Genomic DNA, 18,879 nt, shown 5'->3' on the forward strand with positions numbered 1-18,879 from the left:
CCCAGTCAGTGTTCTTCCCAGTCAGTGTTCTTCCCAGTCAGTGTTCTTCCCAGTCAGTGTTCTTCCCAGTCAGTGTTCTTCCCAGTCAGTGTTCTGCCCGGTCTGAACTGTCTAGATAAAGCACAGCCAGTGGTCTTCGCGGTTTGGACTCCCTAGATAAAGCACAGCCAGTCAGTGTTCCTGCCGGTGGTCTGGGTATATTATGTAGGTCGGTCAGAAACTGCAACAGTGGTGGATGAGTGGTCGGCCAACTTATGGGGGATGAACGTGCACGGTGAGTTTAGGAACCAGGCGAGCAATATATACATAATATCCTTCAGCAAACGTGCAAGCTGCGGCATTGATTATCACCCAAACGGACCCAGGGGGTGGCAGACGAGGAATTCCGTCGAAGGTGAAAGCAAACACCAAGGGAAGAATCAGTCTGATGTTGTTGCGGGACTCGTTTGGTTCACACCACCAGGGTGATTCAGGTGGCTGAATGGGATCTGATTTCCCAATGTGTGAGCTATCGGGATACAGTGTGTGCATCCTGTATATCACGGACCTTTGACCGTAAGTCTTCCGGTATGCTGCTGGTGGATCATTGGCCATCCTTGAAGTATCATGCCATCTCATGGCCTTCAATGGGAGCTGTTGCAGAGGGCCATGGTCCAGCAGAATTTGACAGTCCCAGCTCATGCAGTCGCGCGGTCTTTCGTCCCAGGGAGCGCTTACAGCGGTTATTGCTGCTCGATAACCCCCCCCCCCCCTTCCCCCTTCCCCCTCTCGCATCTGGCAGTCCTAGTGCCAGCAGAAACCCCATGCCATTCTTCACATGACGGTACAGCACTTACATTCACACTCGTCTCGTTCGTATCTGACTGTTTCCAAAGGCATGCCGCCTCGCAGGTGAACCTCATGACGAGTTGTTTGTGTCGGCGGAGTGCTGGATGTTGAGGAAAGCTCTTGGCCAGCACTGAAGGGGGAAACGCAGCTTTCGATGTGGTTCCGGTCAGCTCGCTGCATGGGCTGGCTGTCCGCGCTGGATCTGGGAATCCCATGGCGACTGACTTGATGCGACGTGGACATTATCAAGGTTGCTTCGCTAAGATTCTTCTGCTGGGTGGTCATCTCGGTATGGAGGTTTCGAGGATCGAGCTTGATATTCGGTGCGTATCGCCTGCCGTGTAGGGTCGGTGGATGTTTGGTGACCACCAGAATTCTGCATCGTGCACCGGAGAGCGGCTACATAAAGAGCGAAACTCTGCGAATATCCGCACCAACAAAGACTCGTCACATCTTGATACTGTGAAATGGTGGGATAGTGGTCAAGTGATGCTCGAGCGGGGGTGATGAATGTCTTGATCCGCTAATATCAAGCTCGTTCTCATATGTCACTGGTATGACCACTAGGGTTTTCGTCGGAGGGGCATTCATCTGTTTGAGGCAAACGCCGGTTATTGGGAGAGGTTATGATCTCGGCGTGCGTGGAGCAAATGTTCTTCTTGAAATGAGAATCAGAATGGGAGTCAACCGCTGAACCCAGGCAGCATGACACCGCTCGGAATTGATGCGACTCTAAGCTCCCATAGTTATTTAGATTGGGCTCGAATTTCATGGATTCAATGCGGACGGGACTTCAGCACTGAAAGCACCTGTATTCACACGGTTGAATGGGGTCGTAAGCAGCTCAGAACGTCCCACTTGCTCAAATGTTGAACTCACATGTGTGTACGTTCCAAACACGCAATCCTAGCTGCGGCCATGGAAAGTCTCTGGGGGACGAGTTCTTGCACGCCGTCTTTGAACACGACACGCGGGTCTCTGTCCACTTTTTGTAAAGGTTGGCATTCACAAATTCAACTGACCTTGTTAACAACCCTCCTTGCCAATGCCGTGCTGGGAAACATGAACATGTGTGTCTGGTCGCTTTCATACCCTTAGCATGCCCCTCAGGACACAAAGTTGCCCATCGACATTGATAAGCATTCCCGTCTTGTCGTGTTGTGTAGTGATTAGGTGTGCTGCCCGCTGATGTTGTCGCAGGTGTGGATGTGTGGCACTGTGGCTCTGTGGCTAGCTTGAATTACATAAGCTTGTGGCTGGTGCTGCCTTCCTCTATGCGGAGTCGCTGGCCGTTGCTGTCTCCTCCGTCCCTCCGTCCTCCGGCGTCGACTCCGCGCCGACAACTAGAAGTGTCCCCTCTTCAACGTCTGACATCGACTCTGCAAGTACCTACCTACCTGCCGCGCGCGGCCCTTCGCCATGGTCCTTTCATTCATTCTCGTCCAGAACCGGCAAGGAAAGACCAGGTTGGCCAAGTGGTGAGTTATACCACCCAGTCGAATATCCCCATGGGGGGCCATGCACAGTCCGAAGAAGCAAGCAATTAACTAACTAACTCTGCCTATGCTGGAAGGTACGCGCCGTATACCGACGAAGAAAAGGTCAAGCTGAAGGGCGAGGTGCATCGGCTCATCGCGCCTCGCGACCAGAAATACCAATCCAACTTTGTCGAGTTTCGGTCCGCGCCCTCTTCGTCGGCCTCGACGTCTCACTCTCAACCCCTCGTCCGCCAGAACCTGTCGTCGACCAAGATCGTCTATCGGAGGTACGCGGGGCTGTTCTTCTGCGTCTGTGTCGATGCCAATGACAACGAACTTGCCTACCTGGAGGCGATCCACTTCTTCGTCGAAGTGCTCGATCAATTCTTCGGCAACGTCTGCGAGTTGGACCTCGTCTTCAACTTCTACAAGGTCTACGCCATCCTCGATGAGGTCTTCTTGGCCGGAGAGATTGAAGAGACGAGCAAACAAGTCGTCTTGACGAGACTGGAGCATCTGGATAAACTAGAGTGAGGAGTGAGGAGGGCGAGGCCCACAACAAACTGTACACCATTTTTAAGAGGCCCCTAGCCAAAGCTGCTTCCAACAAGCATGTTTGGTATAGGTTAGGTCTAGGTCCATCTCATCTCGAATGGTGACCAGGTCGACGGCCGGCCAACATCAACGCACCATCTCCAGGTCTGGAAGGGGGCTGGAGTGCTACCCGTCCCAAGGGGAAGGAATAGGTATGTTGGGTACCGAATGACACGGCGAGACACGGCGATTGCCGGTGTATACACCGACTCGGTTTCTTGACTGGGACAAATGCATCGTTGTTGGAGGACCCAACTAGTTCAGCTGGTTCAACAGCGGGCGGCGAAGTCGGGTCGTGTCATTGGTACCTTCGGAGGATCTGTGTGGTGAGCTCTCCTAGGAGGAGGCGTCGATTGGGTCTCAAAGGCGGGTGAGGGCTTGTGGAAGCGCAAAGTGCCAGCATAGCGTTACCTGGCAAAGAGAGCCTTGGTCTGGGAGCACGGACACGGCCATTCGGGCGGAGCCTTAACGAAGGGTGGATATTGTCTTTCATCACCGATGCACAATATTTGTATAAATTCAACGCCATGGCCCGTCCCGATCAGCCCATAGAACACACACCTGCGCTATCTCTTCAGCGCCGAGAACCTTTTCGCCAAGTCGTCGACGGTAGGTACCTTGCCAGGAACTGCTCCTGCACTTCCGCCTCCACCTCCACTTGAAGAGGCTGGACTCTTGCTCTTGACCGTGCCCGTAGATGCTGCTGCTGATTTCGCACCACCGTTGTTGGTCTTGCCCACCTCTCCTCCCCCAGGCAATTTGACCTTGGGGCTTAAATTGTCCGACCTCGCGCCAGGCGGCGCCACCGAGACAGGGCTCTTTGCTCCCCCGGGCTCCAGACTCGTCGGGGGCGTCGCATGCTGCAGATTCCCAATGTCAATCTTGTTCGGCGGCCTCGAGGGTGTGGCTGGTGGTGGTGGTGCTGCTCCGTCGGCGAGAATGATATTAGATGCCTCCTCCTTGACCCGGGCACCTCCTCCTCCGAGATCATCGTCCCGGTCCTCGCCGTCCACTTCGTCGCCCAACGCCTCGACTTGTTCGCTCTCCCTGTGCGGCGGCCAGTCGACACTATACGTCCGTGCGATCTCCTCGAGGTACGCCTGCACGAGCTTCGCACTCGGCGGGTCGACCTTTAACTTCTCCACGACGCGCGCGGGAACGCAGTTGTCTTGATTCTCGTTTGCGCGAACGGCAAAGTCCTTGCCAAACCGGTCGATCAGCATGTTGCGTACGATGCCCAATTCGCGCACGTCGCGCGGCAGCCGAGGCGCCGAGTAGATGATGCTGGCCGCGGCCTCTTCCAAGCCCGTCGTAGGGTCATCGTCGCCGCCGTTTACGTGGTGTGCCGTCGTGCCTTCCTTGATGTTCTTGTCCCGCACGTCCAGCAGGCCCGCCCGCGCGAGTAACAGTTCGGCGTAGAGTTCGAGGATCTCCATCAGCTCCACCGTGATGTCCGTGTGGATGATGTTTTCGACGCGGATGCGCGCCGACGCCTCGCGCGACTGGGCGAGCAGTTCGGCCATCTCGCGCCGCGCGCTCACCGAGAGTGCCGTGTCTTTCTTCTGTGCATTGCGCAGACGCGGGATCAGGAGGCGGAGAGTCGATTTCAGTTTCACCTGCGAACGAACGAACGAAAGCGTCAGAAATGGATTGACCGTGTCGGTGCGCGAGTAGAGATGGTGCAGTATATCATGACCATTGCGGAATCAAGCCCTCCAGGGCATGTCATGTCTCGGAAGATACAGTATGTGACGGACGGGAAGTCCATGTTTTTGAGGGGCTGCTCACTCACCGTCTGAGGAGATGCGGCTGGCATGTTTGATCCACTTGATTGATGATGTTGTTTGTAGTTGGCCTTTCCTTCCCGGCCGAGCGCACACGTCCTGAGACGGGAGGCAGAGGGTCTGGTGATAGCGCAGATCGGTGGCCGACCGAGACCGTGGAAGCAGTGTCGGCACTGGAGCGAGCTATGCTGGTGAGAAGTTTACACAGTCAACTCAGTATGGATGTACAGTAGTCCGTTTGCTATCACTTGAAGGTGACTTCGCAGGCTCAGGGCTGAACGAATGAAGGCGGGGTGTCGAAGCACAGCAGCACATAGTCGGAAGGATCTCCAACTATGGATCACATGGAGGGGCACCGCCTGCATCAAGAGGCGCAAGGCTGGTACAGTACTTAGTAGCCATGCGAGGTGCCACTGCTTGGGAAAGAAAGAACGAGGACCAAGATATCAGTATCAACAGGTTTGATTATAAGCAAACTATACAGTAAACTTCGAAACACCTTCGCATGCCCCCTCCGCGCTCAATTCCTCAGCGGTGCTCCGTACAGTATATAGTTCGTCTCTGAGCTGCCTTGCCAACTTCCCTCGAAGGGGCAGGCATTATCCAGGTCCCCCACAAACATAGCGAAACTCGCAACAAAACAGACGTGGATATCGTTAGAACGCAGGTCTCCAATCCTTCAATATTCTGAATGTGTGCGGTGCTACCAAAAACTGTCTTCCGTGTGCACAGTATCTCCAAGTTGTGTGATTGTGAGTGCGAGTGCGAGTGCGATGTGGTCGACGTAGCTTGCGTGCCCCTTTGCCGGCATTACCAGAATGATTTCGGACATTTGGAAAAAATATATTTCGCTTCAGCAGCAATCAACTTGTGCGAAGAAGTGAACGTCGAACTTTGTCAGCTCATCCGGCTGATGGGAGTAGTCTGCAAACCAGCTGCGGTTCAGATTCAAGGTCCTTATTCTTGCTTGAAATCTGATATTGCTTGAGGACTGGAGTCCCACAGACTGAGGTGTCATAATGCGGCCACGGCGCACAAGGCCAGAGCCGAAAGGATGTTGACGGCGGAATTTCTCACCATCGAGGCCGCCCCGGTACCCGGGACCATCGAAGAGATTGATGAAGCGCTTGGCCCAGACGGCACCGCTGTAGCCTCGGCAGGGATTCCGCTGGAGCCCAGGGTAGGAACGGCGTAGGTCGTGTGGTTGAACAACGAATAGTACGGGGACTCAGATGGCAGCCGGGTACCGTAGTCGGTCGTCGTGGGCGCAGTCATTGTTAGGGCGGCGGGGTACGAGCTCGTTGTGAGCGCCGACGAAGACGTCCAGGAGTCTTCGGATGAAGTTGGCGCTGAAGACGTCGTCGGAGCTTGGCTGGAAGTAGGTTGGGAGGAAGAAGAGGAGTCGGTGGGTGACGGGGAGGAGCTGCTGGTCTGGCTGAAGAATTGACCACCATTGTTATTGTTGTTGTTTGCACCGGACGAGCTTGGATGGCCCCAACTCGAGCTGCCGCTGTTGCCGTCACTCTGATCACCACCAGCGTTGAAGATGACAAAGTTGGCGGTTGCACCCTGCGAGACGGTGACGACGCAGAATGCACCACCGCCCGCCCCCTTGCTAGAGCCGCCAGTCATTTCATTCACGCCATTTTGACTGGGGTCGATTGCGCAGGGCAGACCGTTGCAACCGCCATTGGGGCAATCAATCTTGACACCCCAGGTTGGCACCTCGTTGCGGAAAGGAGTCGTTGGCTCCAGGTAGATGGGATTCCACCCAAGTTTGATGTACGTGTTGCCCGAGTTGTCGGCATTGGCTCCGGCGACGTACGGGGACCAATTGCCATAGGGATTAGAGCTGCTGCCCCAGACGCACGCTTCATCGGTGCTGATCCCTGGGGGATTGATGTAATAGTGTGCGGCCGTCTCGCACCAATAGCTTGGATCCGGCACAGCAAGACTTGCGTAGCTAGTGACGGATGTGGGAATCAACATGGCTTCATTGCCGGGCAGAACGGTTTGACAGAAAGCAACGACACCACCAGCATTGTTCTGGACGCCAATGTTGCTGCTGGTTTGCTGGCAGTATGGCTTGTTGGAGAACGGCTTTTGGATATTTCCATTGCTGTCACAATACAGTCCACCATTCTAAATTCGTCAGTGTGAGAGTCTAGAATCTGGGGGTACAGGACTAACCATGGACTTCGGGTATGAGTACGATGTCGCACTGGGATCCCATTGCATTGAGACTTGACCGGGCGGACAGGCGTATGGACAATAGCTGCCCGGCGTACATGGCTGATCTGGACTCATGGCCCACCCGCCGTTCTGACGGCCGGGCGTGACAGGGACCAAGCCAGCGTCGGTCGGGAAAGCGCATTGTCCTTGCCGCTTCTCGACGTTGGCATTCGAAGTTGTGGTTTCTGGGATCGCTCTTATCTCTACCCCCTGTTCTCCATTTTCAACAGTCGACCTGGCGGCCACTTCACGGCTAGCGCGGTGTCGTTTGTGTAGAGCTTCGAGATGCTCGTGGATGCCGCTGTGTTTCGCGCTGACGACAGTCGCGATGAGGAGCAGGAGCGCGCTTGCGCTTGAGGTGATGGTTCGTTGTCGCATTTCTGCGGCTGGTCGTCAATGGTGTCACTGTTGAGATTTGAGCATCGCCTTGCGACACTGGACTGTGCTCGAAATGGACAATGTGCGAACTCGTAAAAGAGTGACTAGGGTCAGTTGTTTTGGTAAAGAACGTGGGTGCTCGCAGAGCGCGCGACAGCGAAAACGACAGCAACTCCAGCGACAACAAACCGAAAACGCAGAAGCAGGACTCGTAGGATGGTTGATGAACGACGCGCAGCGGTCAAGGAGAATGCAGATCAAGCTCTCGAGCGCAAATTGCCTGTGACGATGAACAGGGCCGTCTGGAGCGATGCAAGGCTGGCGCATTGCTGGTCCCCCTCCTAGCTTCAAGATGACCCACCGTCGGCACTGTTTGTGTTGTGAATGGGGTAATTTGTTTTGTCAATGGGGGAAAGTCAGGGACGCCGCTCTCGATCGCGTCAAGCCGCGGTCCGCTTTTGGGGGGGTCAATCTCATACCACGAATCACAAAAGCTCCGACAAGAGCTTGATCCTGGAGCATGATCGAGCAACGCCCGTGCGGGATCGAATCGTGATGGGGGAATCAAAAGAGCTGCTTTGTTGCTGTGTTGATGGAAACCTGGAATGTTGGCAGGGCCAATCTCGCGTCACTTCACTGGCGAGCTTCTTTCATCAGCCAGCTTCGCAGTACGGACGAGACCGATCCATGGTTGTTTCGTCAGTGTACCTCGTACTGCGTAGTGCGCTGGGAAGGAACCCGCATCGTAACGCCTGTGGTGGACACTGTTCGACTTTGATACCATGGCTCGCCCAAAGATTTGGCGCCCACGTTTGATACGCCCCCGGTTGCCCCTTTGTGTTGGTCGCCCTGGTTGCTGGGGTCGGGAATTAAAAGCTCGGCCGGGAAATTTTGCGCCCCTCCGCCACCTGGGAATCGAAGCTCGGCGCAGGAAGCCTCAGCCACAGGTTCTGTCCATAGAATTCCGTGCCTGGATAGCGGAGTTGTGGTGATAGTCCATAAGAAGTCAGCTCTTTCATACACGTCCGTGAGCTGCGAGAGGCCATGCGGATTATTGAGAAAGGTTCCAGCAGGTACAGCAGAAAGGAGGCTTCGCTTTGCACTGACGCATACTCCACATCGCGGCTTCACGTTGGAGTCTTGGTAAAACGTGGCGTCTACCACGCCGTACCGTTGGCCTCCACTTGTTAGTGGTGAAAGAGCACGTCGCCGCCGGAGTTGTCGATGCTCGTACCTCAGTACCTGAGACTTTTTAGGGGTACGCATCCAGAATGAATGAATATAGCTGTGCCGTATGTCTCCTGAGCCTCATGCTCGCAGCGTGCAGTTTCCTCCTCCTGAACTCTGTCCCCCGTAGCTCTCACCCGGCAGGGGCAGGCAAGTCTTTCCAAGGCGATTGCGCCGCAAACCCTCTCCACCCCCAAGAGATGCAATAGTGTTTCGCAAGGAGGACAAACTCCTCGACCTCATCCATCCATTCTAGACCTTCAACGCGTTCCTTCTCCACTGCAGATATCCATTTCTGCCAGATGAAGTCAATGTCGGCCGCTCCCGCACCGTCACAGGACAGAGGTGAACCGCCACCAAACCCATATGTGCGCAGTCTCCCTATCTGTTCCTTGAGGTCATGATACTTCTCCAGTGTCGGTAACTGCAACCCTCGACTTGCCAGATTGCTTATCATCGTCCTGCCAAATGAATCATGTGGACGTATTGGTTCGTAGATGACAATGGCGAGAGGCACTGTGTCCGGGAACAGGTTCGAGAAGTATCGTAACACGGCGTCGGCGTCGTCCGGGGGGAGATACACAAGACAGCATTCCGAAATGATTAATGTGGGAAGCGTTGTGTCGATGCCCGGAAGGGGTCCATCCTTTTTGGGTAGTAGTCGTAGATCTTGAGGGTGAACGAGATAGTCAGAGGTGACCAAGACGGCCGCGTCCTGAGACGATGCAAGAGAATCTGCACGCAGATCGACTCCTGCTTGCGCCTTCGCAGCAGCCGCAAAAGCAGGGCTGCGCATTTGAGCGATCTTCCTCCTGGTGTTGGCCTCAAAGTCAAGCTCATGGTAAACAAGGTCGAGTTTCCGCTGCTTTTGCTTCAAGCGAAAGAACCTTGTGTCGCTGCCTGCACCCAGAGAGATGATCTGTTTGCGGCCCTCTTGAGCAGACGACAGGAACTTGTCGACAACGCGATCGATGCCGGTGGTCCTGACATATGTACCTGCCAATCATAAATCCAGAGTTTACAATGCTTGCGCAAGTCACTGTCCTACCTCGATTCATCAGCGGTAACCGTCTCGAAACGGGGCTGCTGGTATGTAAGAGAGCTGCGAAGGGATCTTCGAGATAACCGGCGTCGACAGCACTTTGTCGAGAGACTGCAGCATCGTCGTCGGTACTCTGGACGACCGCGTCATGATTGACTTGTTTGCGGCGTGACTCTGGTCGACCAACATCGAAAGAATCGGCTGCGTGACTCTTTCCTCGTCCGCGCAGGGCTCCTCTTCGGAGGGAATTCAAATTTGGTATCGACGGCGCGGACATAGGAGCAGATGTTGCGTACGACTGTTGGCGTTAGAAGATGCCTTCGCTGCAGAAAGCATAGCAGTTACTATGAGGCGCAAAGACACGACCAATGCGAAGGGTCTCCAACATTGAAGAAAGTTTGGTGGAGTGACAGAATTAGGCGGGCATTAGCGGGGGTCTAGAACGAGACTGACTACCTGGGTACCTACCTTATTAGGTGCTTAGGCACCCACACAGGCACCCTCGACTAACTGCACAGGCACTAGAACAGGCTGCGGTGACGTATGCACGGGTGAAGCCGAGGGTCGCCTCTGAGCCTCTGCAGCCTCCTAGACGAAGGTACTCCGTGCAGTATCGAGCGCAGTGTTGCTGTACCTACAAGCACCCAGACAGTATTGTAGTTGTGGAGCTGAAACCATCTATGTTACTTTATCTTAGTATTTCTCACTCTATCTTGGTTTTCCTCCGAGTTGGTTAGTTGGGTGAACACCACGCGTCTGCGCTCAGCGATTGTGTGGCTGTCGTCCATCAGCCTTCGTGTCCTTGATAGACGCGGCTAAACAGAGGACATGGACAGCTAACATTGGGGAGAAGCACGTGCCAGCACTGGCAGAGGGAGGTCACAATGCCGCAAACGCAGTTACGTGAACATCAAGCTTCACCTTGTTCTCAACTGCGTCTCTAGCTGCCCTGCGATCGAGCATCGGGTGTACCGAGCATCGGGTGTATCGACCATCGTTTAAACAAATCGGAGCGACTCTCCTACTGGCGGCCAAATGGTCTGTCTGTTAGGCGTAATTGAAGTTGTTCCGACAGAGTGGACAACTCGAGCTGTTGGAGCTCTTGAACCAGCGGAACAGGCAAGCCCCATGGAAGGTATTCCTGCAGGTCCCGCATCGCTTGTTGGGAATCTGCATATCTGTGCCGATGATAGAATAGCAGATGGCACATTCGCTTTGTCCCTTCAAGACGCCTTGCACGTTGCGTCGGAACGCGATGAGGCCCTCAATGATGCTGCCGGTGCTGAATATAATGATCTGAATGGTCCGGAGCCATGATTGCCAGTTCTTCTCAGAAACACCCACTCGGGTACGCGAAAAGACACTCGGAGAATCCAGAGGGTAACTCTTTGGTAGGGAGATGGCCAAAGAGATAGGCGGTGACTCGGGATCCACAGCAATCGAGGCCACTGTCTCGGATCCACTGAGTGATGTTTTAATCGTCATGGGTGAATCGCTCTCATCTTGGGATTGAGTTTGTACCCAGTTGGTGACCGTAGCAGCTGCGGCCGAGATCAGGGATGGCGAAAAGTACTTCTGAGTCCAGCTCTCGAGTGGTGACTTGACACGATTTTTCTGTTCTATGAACCAGCTCCGGGTGAGCCCGGGGAGGAACAGTAGGCAGCAATAATAAAGATGCAGTGTCAAGCGCTGCTCTTCCTGTTTCTCGGTTTCGCTAGTGCCAAGTTCAAAGTCCTTGAGTTGGGTTTTCGAGGCGTCAAGCGGGTGACTACTCGTGATCCGGCAGACGTCGCAAATCAGTTCAAGAAGATCTCCCACGACACCTTTCTCTTTGAGATCCGCGGTGTATAATTCCTGAAGCTTGTATGAGGCCTTCGGAAAGTGATCAAATACCAGCTTCCAGCAGAGCAGATAGCCTCGCTGCAGCAACACATCTGTCCTCGCGGAGGTCTGTGGCATATCGAGCAACAACTCCAGGAGTTCCGTTGGCAGATGTGCGGCTTTCTGTTCCAGTGCTACGTCTAATGAGATCTGCTCTTGCTCTGCAGGGATAGATCGATGAAGTAGGTCGTAGGCTGCTCCTTGGACGGAGTCCACTGCCGAGGAAAGGAAAGGATATAGGCTCACATCGTGGCGCGCAGGGATCTGCGACAGCTGCCTTCGCAGCAGTTCAGCAGTGATCCGGGTAGGCTGATTGATCCCGTTCAATGAGTCGCTAAAACCACGCAGACAATCCAGTAAACCCTCTTCGACGGATGAGTCTGTGGCTTCCCACGCGTCCACTAGATCCTCATTCGCTCCATCAGATTTAGCCAGAGTCCTCAATCGCCCGCAGAGCCGGAGAGACGCATGTAAGACAGGAAGATCCTCGTTCAAGCTGGTTCTGTTCTGCAAGATAGCCGCGAGACCTTGTAGGATTCTTTCCCAGTGTTCTCCGTAGAGGTCTTTGACAGCCGCAACGATAGGCTCAAGAAGCCTGATGGTCAATGCTTGGAGATTTGATTCTGCTGAAGGGTCGGAAAATATGCGCACCAGTGTTTGCATGAGGAAATTCTGGCGTTGGCTCGGTATACCCTCCACGGGTTCGGGACTTCCACTCAGTAGGATGTCAAGGAGGATCAATGGCCTCACGGCCATGTTCGATGTGGAGGGTACATTTATGCCCGTCACAGCTCCAATCAACTCGTTCAATAGTTTTCGTCCTTGTTGAGAGCTGATAAAGTAATGCCGGCAAGCGGAAACCAAACTTGCGGATCGGACGACTTCGTCTGCGTGATGCAGGTCTTTGATTTCCGCTTCGAAAGCTGATGTGAGCATTGCGGAGCCATGCTCATCAACAAAGCCCGATGCAATATTGGTAAACGCCAAACCGTGATAGTACGCATCCGGATCCAGCGAATCTGTTGAACGGATTGCCTCTATCCAGAGTTTGATGAATTTGTCATCCTGCAACCACTTCTGTACCAGCGAAGTGCCTTGCGAGAGTGCCTCAGCAGCGTCTTCCACGACCTCGTTACTGGTGTTATGCCAGAGGCCATCTTGACTCTCCATGGTCAAATTCTCGTTCACAATCTCTAGAGCCAGAGGGTAGTAGGTGTACAGTGTCAACAACTGCTCTTCAGACTGTAACATGGAGAGATTGGTAGCATGCATCATCTTGGTCACGTAGAGAAACAGCCGGAACAGGTAGGAATGTCCCTCCGAGTCTCTAGACAGTGTCGGTGTGCTTGCATGCACAGGCGTGATCACGGAGATCAAGCCGCGTAAGGGACTGGTGATAGAAATCGATGGCGGTGGCGGCCTAGTGATATGGTCTTTGAGGGAGTTTTCCCACTGAGCTGTGGTGGGAAGAAGCGAGTCGAGCACATGGCCATGTGGCGATGACAGTGCTTTCAAGGTGTCTTTGCCAAGATCGACGAGGACGAAGACAGGGAGAGGATCACCCTTTCCTGACAGTTGGTCGGCGACAAGGGCCGCAGAAGAGACAGCTGTGGACGACGTCCCTGTCGGCGTGCTTTTCAGCTTTCCTAGCAATGCGCTCGCAAGCTCGGCTGTTTCCTCATCACCAGATTCGGTGAGCAGGAGCAGCTTCGCAAGGAGCAGTCTTGCTACATCGCCGGAGAAGGGGGAGGGGTTGACAGTACGGTCACTGAGAAGGCTGAGCACAAAACGAAGAACATCTTGCTGTGAATTTTCCCCGTTATCTGGAGATAGCTGATCGACTAACCTCTGGCAGATTCTCTTGTGGAGGGCAGAGGAGGTGAGTTTGGGATTCTGAAGTATACTCTTTACCACTTGCTGGGTGGTCGAGGTTTCAAGATGTGATGATATCCGTTCCACAATGAAGGGCTCGAAATCAGGTATTTGCAGACATTCTTCTTCAGAGAGGTCACCAGCGAGTCGACCAAGTGCAGCGGAGGCACTGGGTCCGTCTCCGGCAGAGACCAACGCCGTGAAAACTTGTGCTAGGCTTGCGCGTGTGCGCAATAACAATGCTACCAAGTACTCTGCTGATGGGCTAGCAAGCAGCCTAAGGGCATCCGAGCCCAGGAAAAGTTCCAGTGACTTCGGAAGCGTTTCGGTAGGAGCGACAACGGTTTCGAGGACACCAGCTGCACCATATGGCTTTCCATTTCGTGCCTCCAAGAGCTCAATCGCCGCAACCACTAAGCTCTCGTCTGATCTCCGAATCACGTCAGCCACGTATTGTTTTGCAGATAAGGCAAGGTGTTGAGCACCCAGGATGATCCTCTTGAGTCGAAATAGACGCTGAGCTTGAGAGATCACCTTATCCTGTGACTTGACGAAGTCTTTCGAGGATTCTGGCAGGGACAATTTCATATGATCGCCGAGACTCTGGCACAGCCTTGTCCAGGTGGTTTCAAAACAGGAATGCATTCCTCGGTGGAGGATACTGACGAGGATTGACGCCGCTATCTCGGCATTGCACGTACTCGGAAGTACCCACAGACTCGTGCTGGCTTCCGACGCAGCATATTCCGTAACCAGAGGGAGGGCATTGTCTTCCAGTAACTTCACCCTTGACTGCTCGTCACCCGACCTCTCTAGCAGCCAGAAGGAGATCTCAACATAAGATGACCATGCAGCTTCGAGGTTTTGACGGGGCTCTTCGCTACTGGTCACACCAGCGCGCAGAGACTCTAGCAAAACTGCGCCATCTTCTAAACGGACCTTGCCGTCCTCCGTGATGGTGCTCCAAGCTTCGAGCGGAATCCCCTTGATGAGTGCCTTGACGTCAGACCAGAATTCGACAGGCCCTCGTTGGGATCCTTTTCGCAGAAACTGAAATAGCCGTTTTGACGCCGCCGTTTTCGAGGTGTAGTCTATCGTCCATATCTCTGGTCGGACCGATGTGAGACTGAGAAGAGCTTCTGAGAGTTGGCGGGATGAGCCGAGCTGGTTGCTGTGCAAGGCTTTACCAATGAAGCAAACGCTAAGGGTCTTCCAATTCAATTCTTGGGCAATGGTATCCGCGCATGTTTTGGCCAAGCTACATAGAGCTCTCCGCAGGGTTGGATCTTGATGTGATGAGTATTCCCATAGCTTCTTCTCTTCGACAATGATCTTGATACTGTCTAACCCAGCCAGCTTGTCTGCGCTGCCCGCCGGGTAATTGACCTTGACGATCTGGCTGAGCAGTTGCACCGCATTTCCCACCACGCGAACGAACTTGGACTCTGCATTGTCTGGTGTGGTTGAGCGTTCATCGCTCAGCGTTTGAGGGGTCTGTACCAGGATCGCATCGTTGGCGTAGTCGACCAAGGCACCTCGATAGACCTTCCACAATGCCCGCCTTTTTTCCTCGGAATTGAAAGCCGTTGAAACAGAATCTTGTGCCGCTCGAGCAACCAACCGGTCACTATCATACAAGCCAGAGAGCCATGCTCCGATCACTTTAGGTAGCTGAGGAGCTATTCGTTTTCCGGCAAGGGTTGTGAGTGAGCCTTGCAAAGTATGAGCGAGCTGTCGAACTCTTCGAGAGTTATCGATCGAGGTCCGAGGGTACAGGCTGATCTTGTGGCAATTAGTTGACGACAAGCGGATCAGGAGAATGACAAACCCATGCATCCAACAAGCCAGTCTCGATGGCCTCGCCCGAGCCTAGCAAGCCCACATAATCTTGCAGTTCCTCAAGAGCCTTGGCTTTGGTTGTACTGTCTTTCTTCCCCAGATTCCGTAGCGTGACAACGAGGTTGGCATCCGTGATGGTAGTCAAGTCGGGTTGTTCAGCGATATAGGAAAGCGGCGACGGTGTAGTTTGGAACCCGGCAAGAGCAGGAGCCCCAAAGCTGGGACCAGGGGAGAATGACCCAAAGGTGGCAGAAGCAGCACGGGCGCTTGCAGCTGATGCTTGCGACTTGAACTTCTTGCTCATGCTGCCCCAACATGCGATTGTCAATAGTCGTGTTTCCAACTCTGAGATTTAGTGGGGGAGCCTTGTGGGGTGGACGCCAAAATTTTGGAAGTCACGTAATGAGCGTGTGAAGACGAAGTGAATGACGTGTGAAACAAAGATCGGCCTTGCGTCCTAGGCGGTGCCTAGTTAAGCCTTACACAGTACGGAGTACAAGGCGCCTGCAGCCTGGCTGATCGGGACGCGTGCGACCGTGGCGGCAGAAAAAGTTACCACCCTCTCGACCACCTCTTCCACTGTGCACACCAGATTTCAGCTCTCCTGTTGTTTCGGATCTATGGTGAATCTCGAGTCTCCCAGAGCTGCGAACTCAGTCACTGCGACTGACCATAGCGGAGTTCATCGGCCAGGGTACCGGGAGCGGTGGTCAATCAAGGCCACGCTCCCAACATGAAATTCTTCATCGAGTATGAAGCCTCATTTGCGAGCTCGGACTGTCTGGATGACCGCTGATCTTCCCGCAGTGACCTGCCTGTTCTCTTTCCTTATCCTCGCGTCTACCCTGAACAATATGCCTACATGTGCGATCTCAAACGAACCCTCGATGCCGGAGGTCACTGCGTTCTGGAAATGCCTTCCGGTACTGGCAAAACCGTTTCATTGCTATCTCTCATTGTTGCATACCAGCAGCACTATCCGGAGCACCGCAAGCTCATCTACTGTTCACGTACCATGTCAGAGATCGAGAAAGCCTTGGCAGAGTTAAGATCGCTTATGAAATATCGCTCCAAGGAACTCGGCTTCACAGAGGACTTTCGAGGTTTGGGTCTGACGAGCAGAAAGAATCTGTGTCTACATCCGTCGATCAAGCGAGAGAAGAGTGGCGCGGTCGTTGACGCTAGATGTCGAAGTGTCACAGCTGGTTTCGTCAAGGAGAAGAAAGAGCGAGGAGAGGACGTTGAGCTGTGTGTCTATCACGAGAATCTGGACCTTCTCGAGCCTCACAACCTCCTACCTCCCGGCGTCTTCACCCTAGATGAGTTGCTACAGTATGGCGAAAACCACAAACAGTGCCCCTACTTCTCCGCCCGTCGGATGATGCCCTTTTGCAATGTCATCATCTATTCTTACCACTATCTCCTCGACCCAAAAATCGCGGAACGTGTCTCGAAAGAACTTTCCAAGGACTGCATTGTTGTCTTTGACGAAGCTCACAATATCGACAACGTCTGCATCGAGTCGCTCTCCATTGACTTGACGGAAGACTCCCTGAGGAAAGCCACCCGTGGTGCTAACAACCTCGAACGCAAGATCGAGGAAATGAAGGCGTCCGATGAGCAGAAACTCCAGGACGAATATCAGAAGCTTGTGGAGGGACTGAGAGAAGCGGATGAAGCCAGAGCAGAGGACGCCTTCATGTCCAATCCGACGCTACCCGACGATCTGCTAAAGGAAGCCGTGCCAGGCAACATTCGGCGAGCCGAGCATTTTGTGGCTTTCCTCAAACGTTTCATCGAGTATCTCAAGACACGCATGAAAGTCTTATACGTTATACAAGAAACACCGCCTTCGTTCCTAGCACATCTAAAAGAGTTAACCTTCATCGAGCGCAAACCTCTGCGTTTCTGTGCCGAGAGACTGACCTCTCTGGTCCGCACACTGGAGTTGACGAACATTGAAGACTACCAACCATTGCAGGAAGTGGCCACATTTGCGACACTTGTTGCAACTTACGAGACTGGCTTCCTCCTGATCCTTGAACCATTCGAGACCGAGCAAGCGACAGTGCCAAATCCTATACTGCACTTCGCCTGCCTCGATGCATCCATTGCGATCAAACCAGTTTTTGAACGTTTCTCCTCTGTCATCATCACCTCAGGCACCATCTCTCCCCTGGAGATGTATCCGAGGATGCTCAACTTCAGCACCGTCACGCAAGAATCATACCCTATGTCACTTGCCAGAAGATCATTCCTGCCCATGATTGTAACTCGAGGTTCGGACCAGCAGTCTATCACGTCGGGCTTTCAGTCTCGTTCTGACCCAGGTGTGGTGCGAAATTACGGTGCTTTATTGTTCGAATTTGCCAAGATCACCCCAGATGGCATTGTCGTCTTCTTTCCGTCCTATCTCTACATGGAAATGATTATCAGTATGTGGCAGGGCATGGGTATATTGGATCAGATCTGGACCTACAAGTTGATCTTGGTGGAAACACCCGATGCTCAAGAGACCAGCCTTGCGTTAGAGACTTACCGCACCGCGTGTGAAAATGGGAAGGGCGCAATTTTACTGTGCGTCGCTCGTGGAAAGGTGTCCGAGGGAATCGATTTCGACCATCATTATGGTCGCACGGTGTTGTGTTTGGGTGCCCCTTTCCAGTACACTGAGTCCAGAATCCTCAAAGCACGCCTGGAGTTCTTGCGGGAGAATTACAGAATCAAGGAACAAGACTTTTTGTCTTTTGACGCCATGAGGCATGCAGCTCAATGCCTGGGACGAGTCCTGCGGGGGAAGGATGACTACGGGATAATGGTTCTCGCTGATCGCCGGTTTCAAAAGAAGCGAACTCAACTCCCTCGCTGGATTGCAGAAGAAATCACAGATGGCCAGACCGGGTTGAGCACCGATGCTGCAGTGGGCATGGCTAAGAAGTTCCTGAGGACGATAGCCCAGCCGCTCGGACCCGGGCAGAAACTTCCGGATGGTTCAACAAAAGGCAAAGATAGCTGGGACTTGGCGGAGTTGGAAAATTTCCAGAAAGAGCAGCGACTGAGGCGCGGTGAAGGAGATATGGGAAGAGAAGATGCCACCATGCACGATTACATGCACAGCGAGGTCAACGGGATGCCGGTGCGGAATGGAGCCAATGGTCATACTAACGGGCCAGATGAGTTTGATGATGACATTGCCGATGAAGACCTTCTTATGGCTGAGGCTATGATCGTGGAATGAACACAGGACGCGTTCCAGAATAACACCCCATCTGGCTATTTCAGGTTTCCGCATTCCGGGTCCAGCGGTGTCTCAGCTTTCTAGGTGGGGCTCGGACCGGTGAGCCCGTCCGCTTCTGAATATCCAACATCCGGTCCACCACCGCTGAGCCATCGTCGTCGGTCTGCAGTCACTGAGCACCCATTTCAGCTCGTTGACCAGTGAAAAAGGTAATATCTTCTTGGAGATGGTTCAAGCGATTTGCGTCGAGGAGAGGAGCTTCTGGAACACTTGATGCCGCCGAAGACAACAGTGAAAGCGCGCCTGAAAGGCTGGTGGTTCGGCTCCTCTTCCTCTTTTTCCGGTCAGCAATCATCTCAAATGTCGGCCGATCTCGTACGACCACAACAAGCCTCTTGCCGCCGGTGTGGTTCCATTCGGGGGCGGGGCGGCACTGCGGGAGTATTTGCGAAGCTAATTAACGACCTGGGGAGACGACACCTTGCG

At 53.7% G+C, this 18,879-nt stretch overlaps 6 protein-coding genes across 6 annotated transcripts; 2 read left to right on the forward strand and 4 right to left on the reverse strand.

The window, feature by feature from the left end:
- Nucleotides 1-2,247: 2,247 nt before the first annotated feature.
- On the forward strand, nt 2,248-2,840 carry G647_02170 (uncharacterized protein; the record flags this gene model as incomplete). Its single annotated transcript, XM_008726520.1, has 2 exons — nt 2,248-2,306; nt 2,402-2,840. The coding sequence occupies 2 exons, from the start codon at nt 2,248-2,250 to the stop codon at nt 2,838-2,840; spliced, it is 498 nt and encodes a 165-aa protein (XP_008724742.1).
- A 626-nt stretch (nt 2,841-3,466) lies between these two features.
- Nucleotides 3,467-4,716, reverse strand: G647_02171 (uncharacterized protein; the record flags this gene model as incomplete). The annotated part of the gene is made up of 2 exons (XM_008726521.1): nt 3,467-4,516; nt 4,693-4,716. 2 exons carry the CDS (start codon nt 4,714-4,716, stop codon nt 3,467-3,469), a joined length of 1,074 nt encoding a protein of 357 aa, XP_008724743.1.
- A 982-nt stretch (nt 4,717-5,698) lies between these two features.
- G647_02172 (uncharacterized protein) lies at nt 5,699-7,294 on the reverse strand (the record flags this gene model as incomplete). Its single annotated transcript, XM_008726522.1, has 2 exons — nt 5,699-6,826; nt 6,875-7,294. The coding sequence occupies 2 exons, from the start codon at nt 7,292-7,294 to the stop codon at nt 5,699-5,701; spliced, it is 1,548 nt and encodes a 515-aa protein (XP_008724744.1).
- A 1,360-nt stretch (nt 7,295-8,654) lies between these two features.
- Nucleotides 8,655-9,840, reverse strand: G647_02173 (uncharacterized protein; the record flags this gene model as incomplete). The annotated part of the gene is made up of 2 exons (XM_008726523.1): nt 8,655-9,517; nt 9,570-9,840. 2 exons carry the CDS (start codon nt 9,838-9,840, stop codon nt 8,655-8,657), a joined length of 1,134 nt encoding a protein of 377 aa, XP_008724745.1.
- Nucleotides 9,841-10,610: 770 nt separating this feature from the next.
- Nucleotides 10,611-15,459, reverse strand: G647_02174 (uncharacterized protein; the record flags this gene model as incomplete). The annotated part of the gene is made up of 2 exons (XM_008726524.1): nt 10,611-15,098; nt 15,145-15,459. 2 exons carry the CDS (start codon nt 15,457-15,459, stop codon nt 10,611-10,613), a joined length of 4,803 nt encoding a protein of 1,600 aa, XP_008724746.1.
- Nucleotides 15,460-15,888: 429 nt separating this feature from the next.
- G647_02175 (DNA repair helicase rad15) lies at nt 15,889-18,393 on the forward strand (the record flags this gene model as incomplete). The annotated part of the gene is made up of 2 exons (XM_008726525.1): nt 15,889-15,905; nt 15,963-18,393. 2 exons carry the CDS (start codon nt 15,889-15,891, stop codon nt 18,391-18,393), a joined length of 2,448 nt encoding a protein of 815 aa, XP_008724747.1.
- Between the last annotated feature and the right edge of the window lie 486 nt (nt 18,394-18,879).

Source organism: Cladophialophora carrionii (assembly GCF_000365165.1).
Source record: "Cladophialophora carrionii CBS 160.54 unplaced genomic scaffold supercont1.2, whole genome shotgun sequence".
Lineage (NCBI taxonomy): Eukaryota > Fungi > Ascomycota > Eurotiomycetes > Chaetothyriales > Herpotrichiellaceae > Cladophialophora > Cladophialophora carrionii.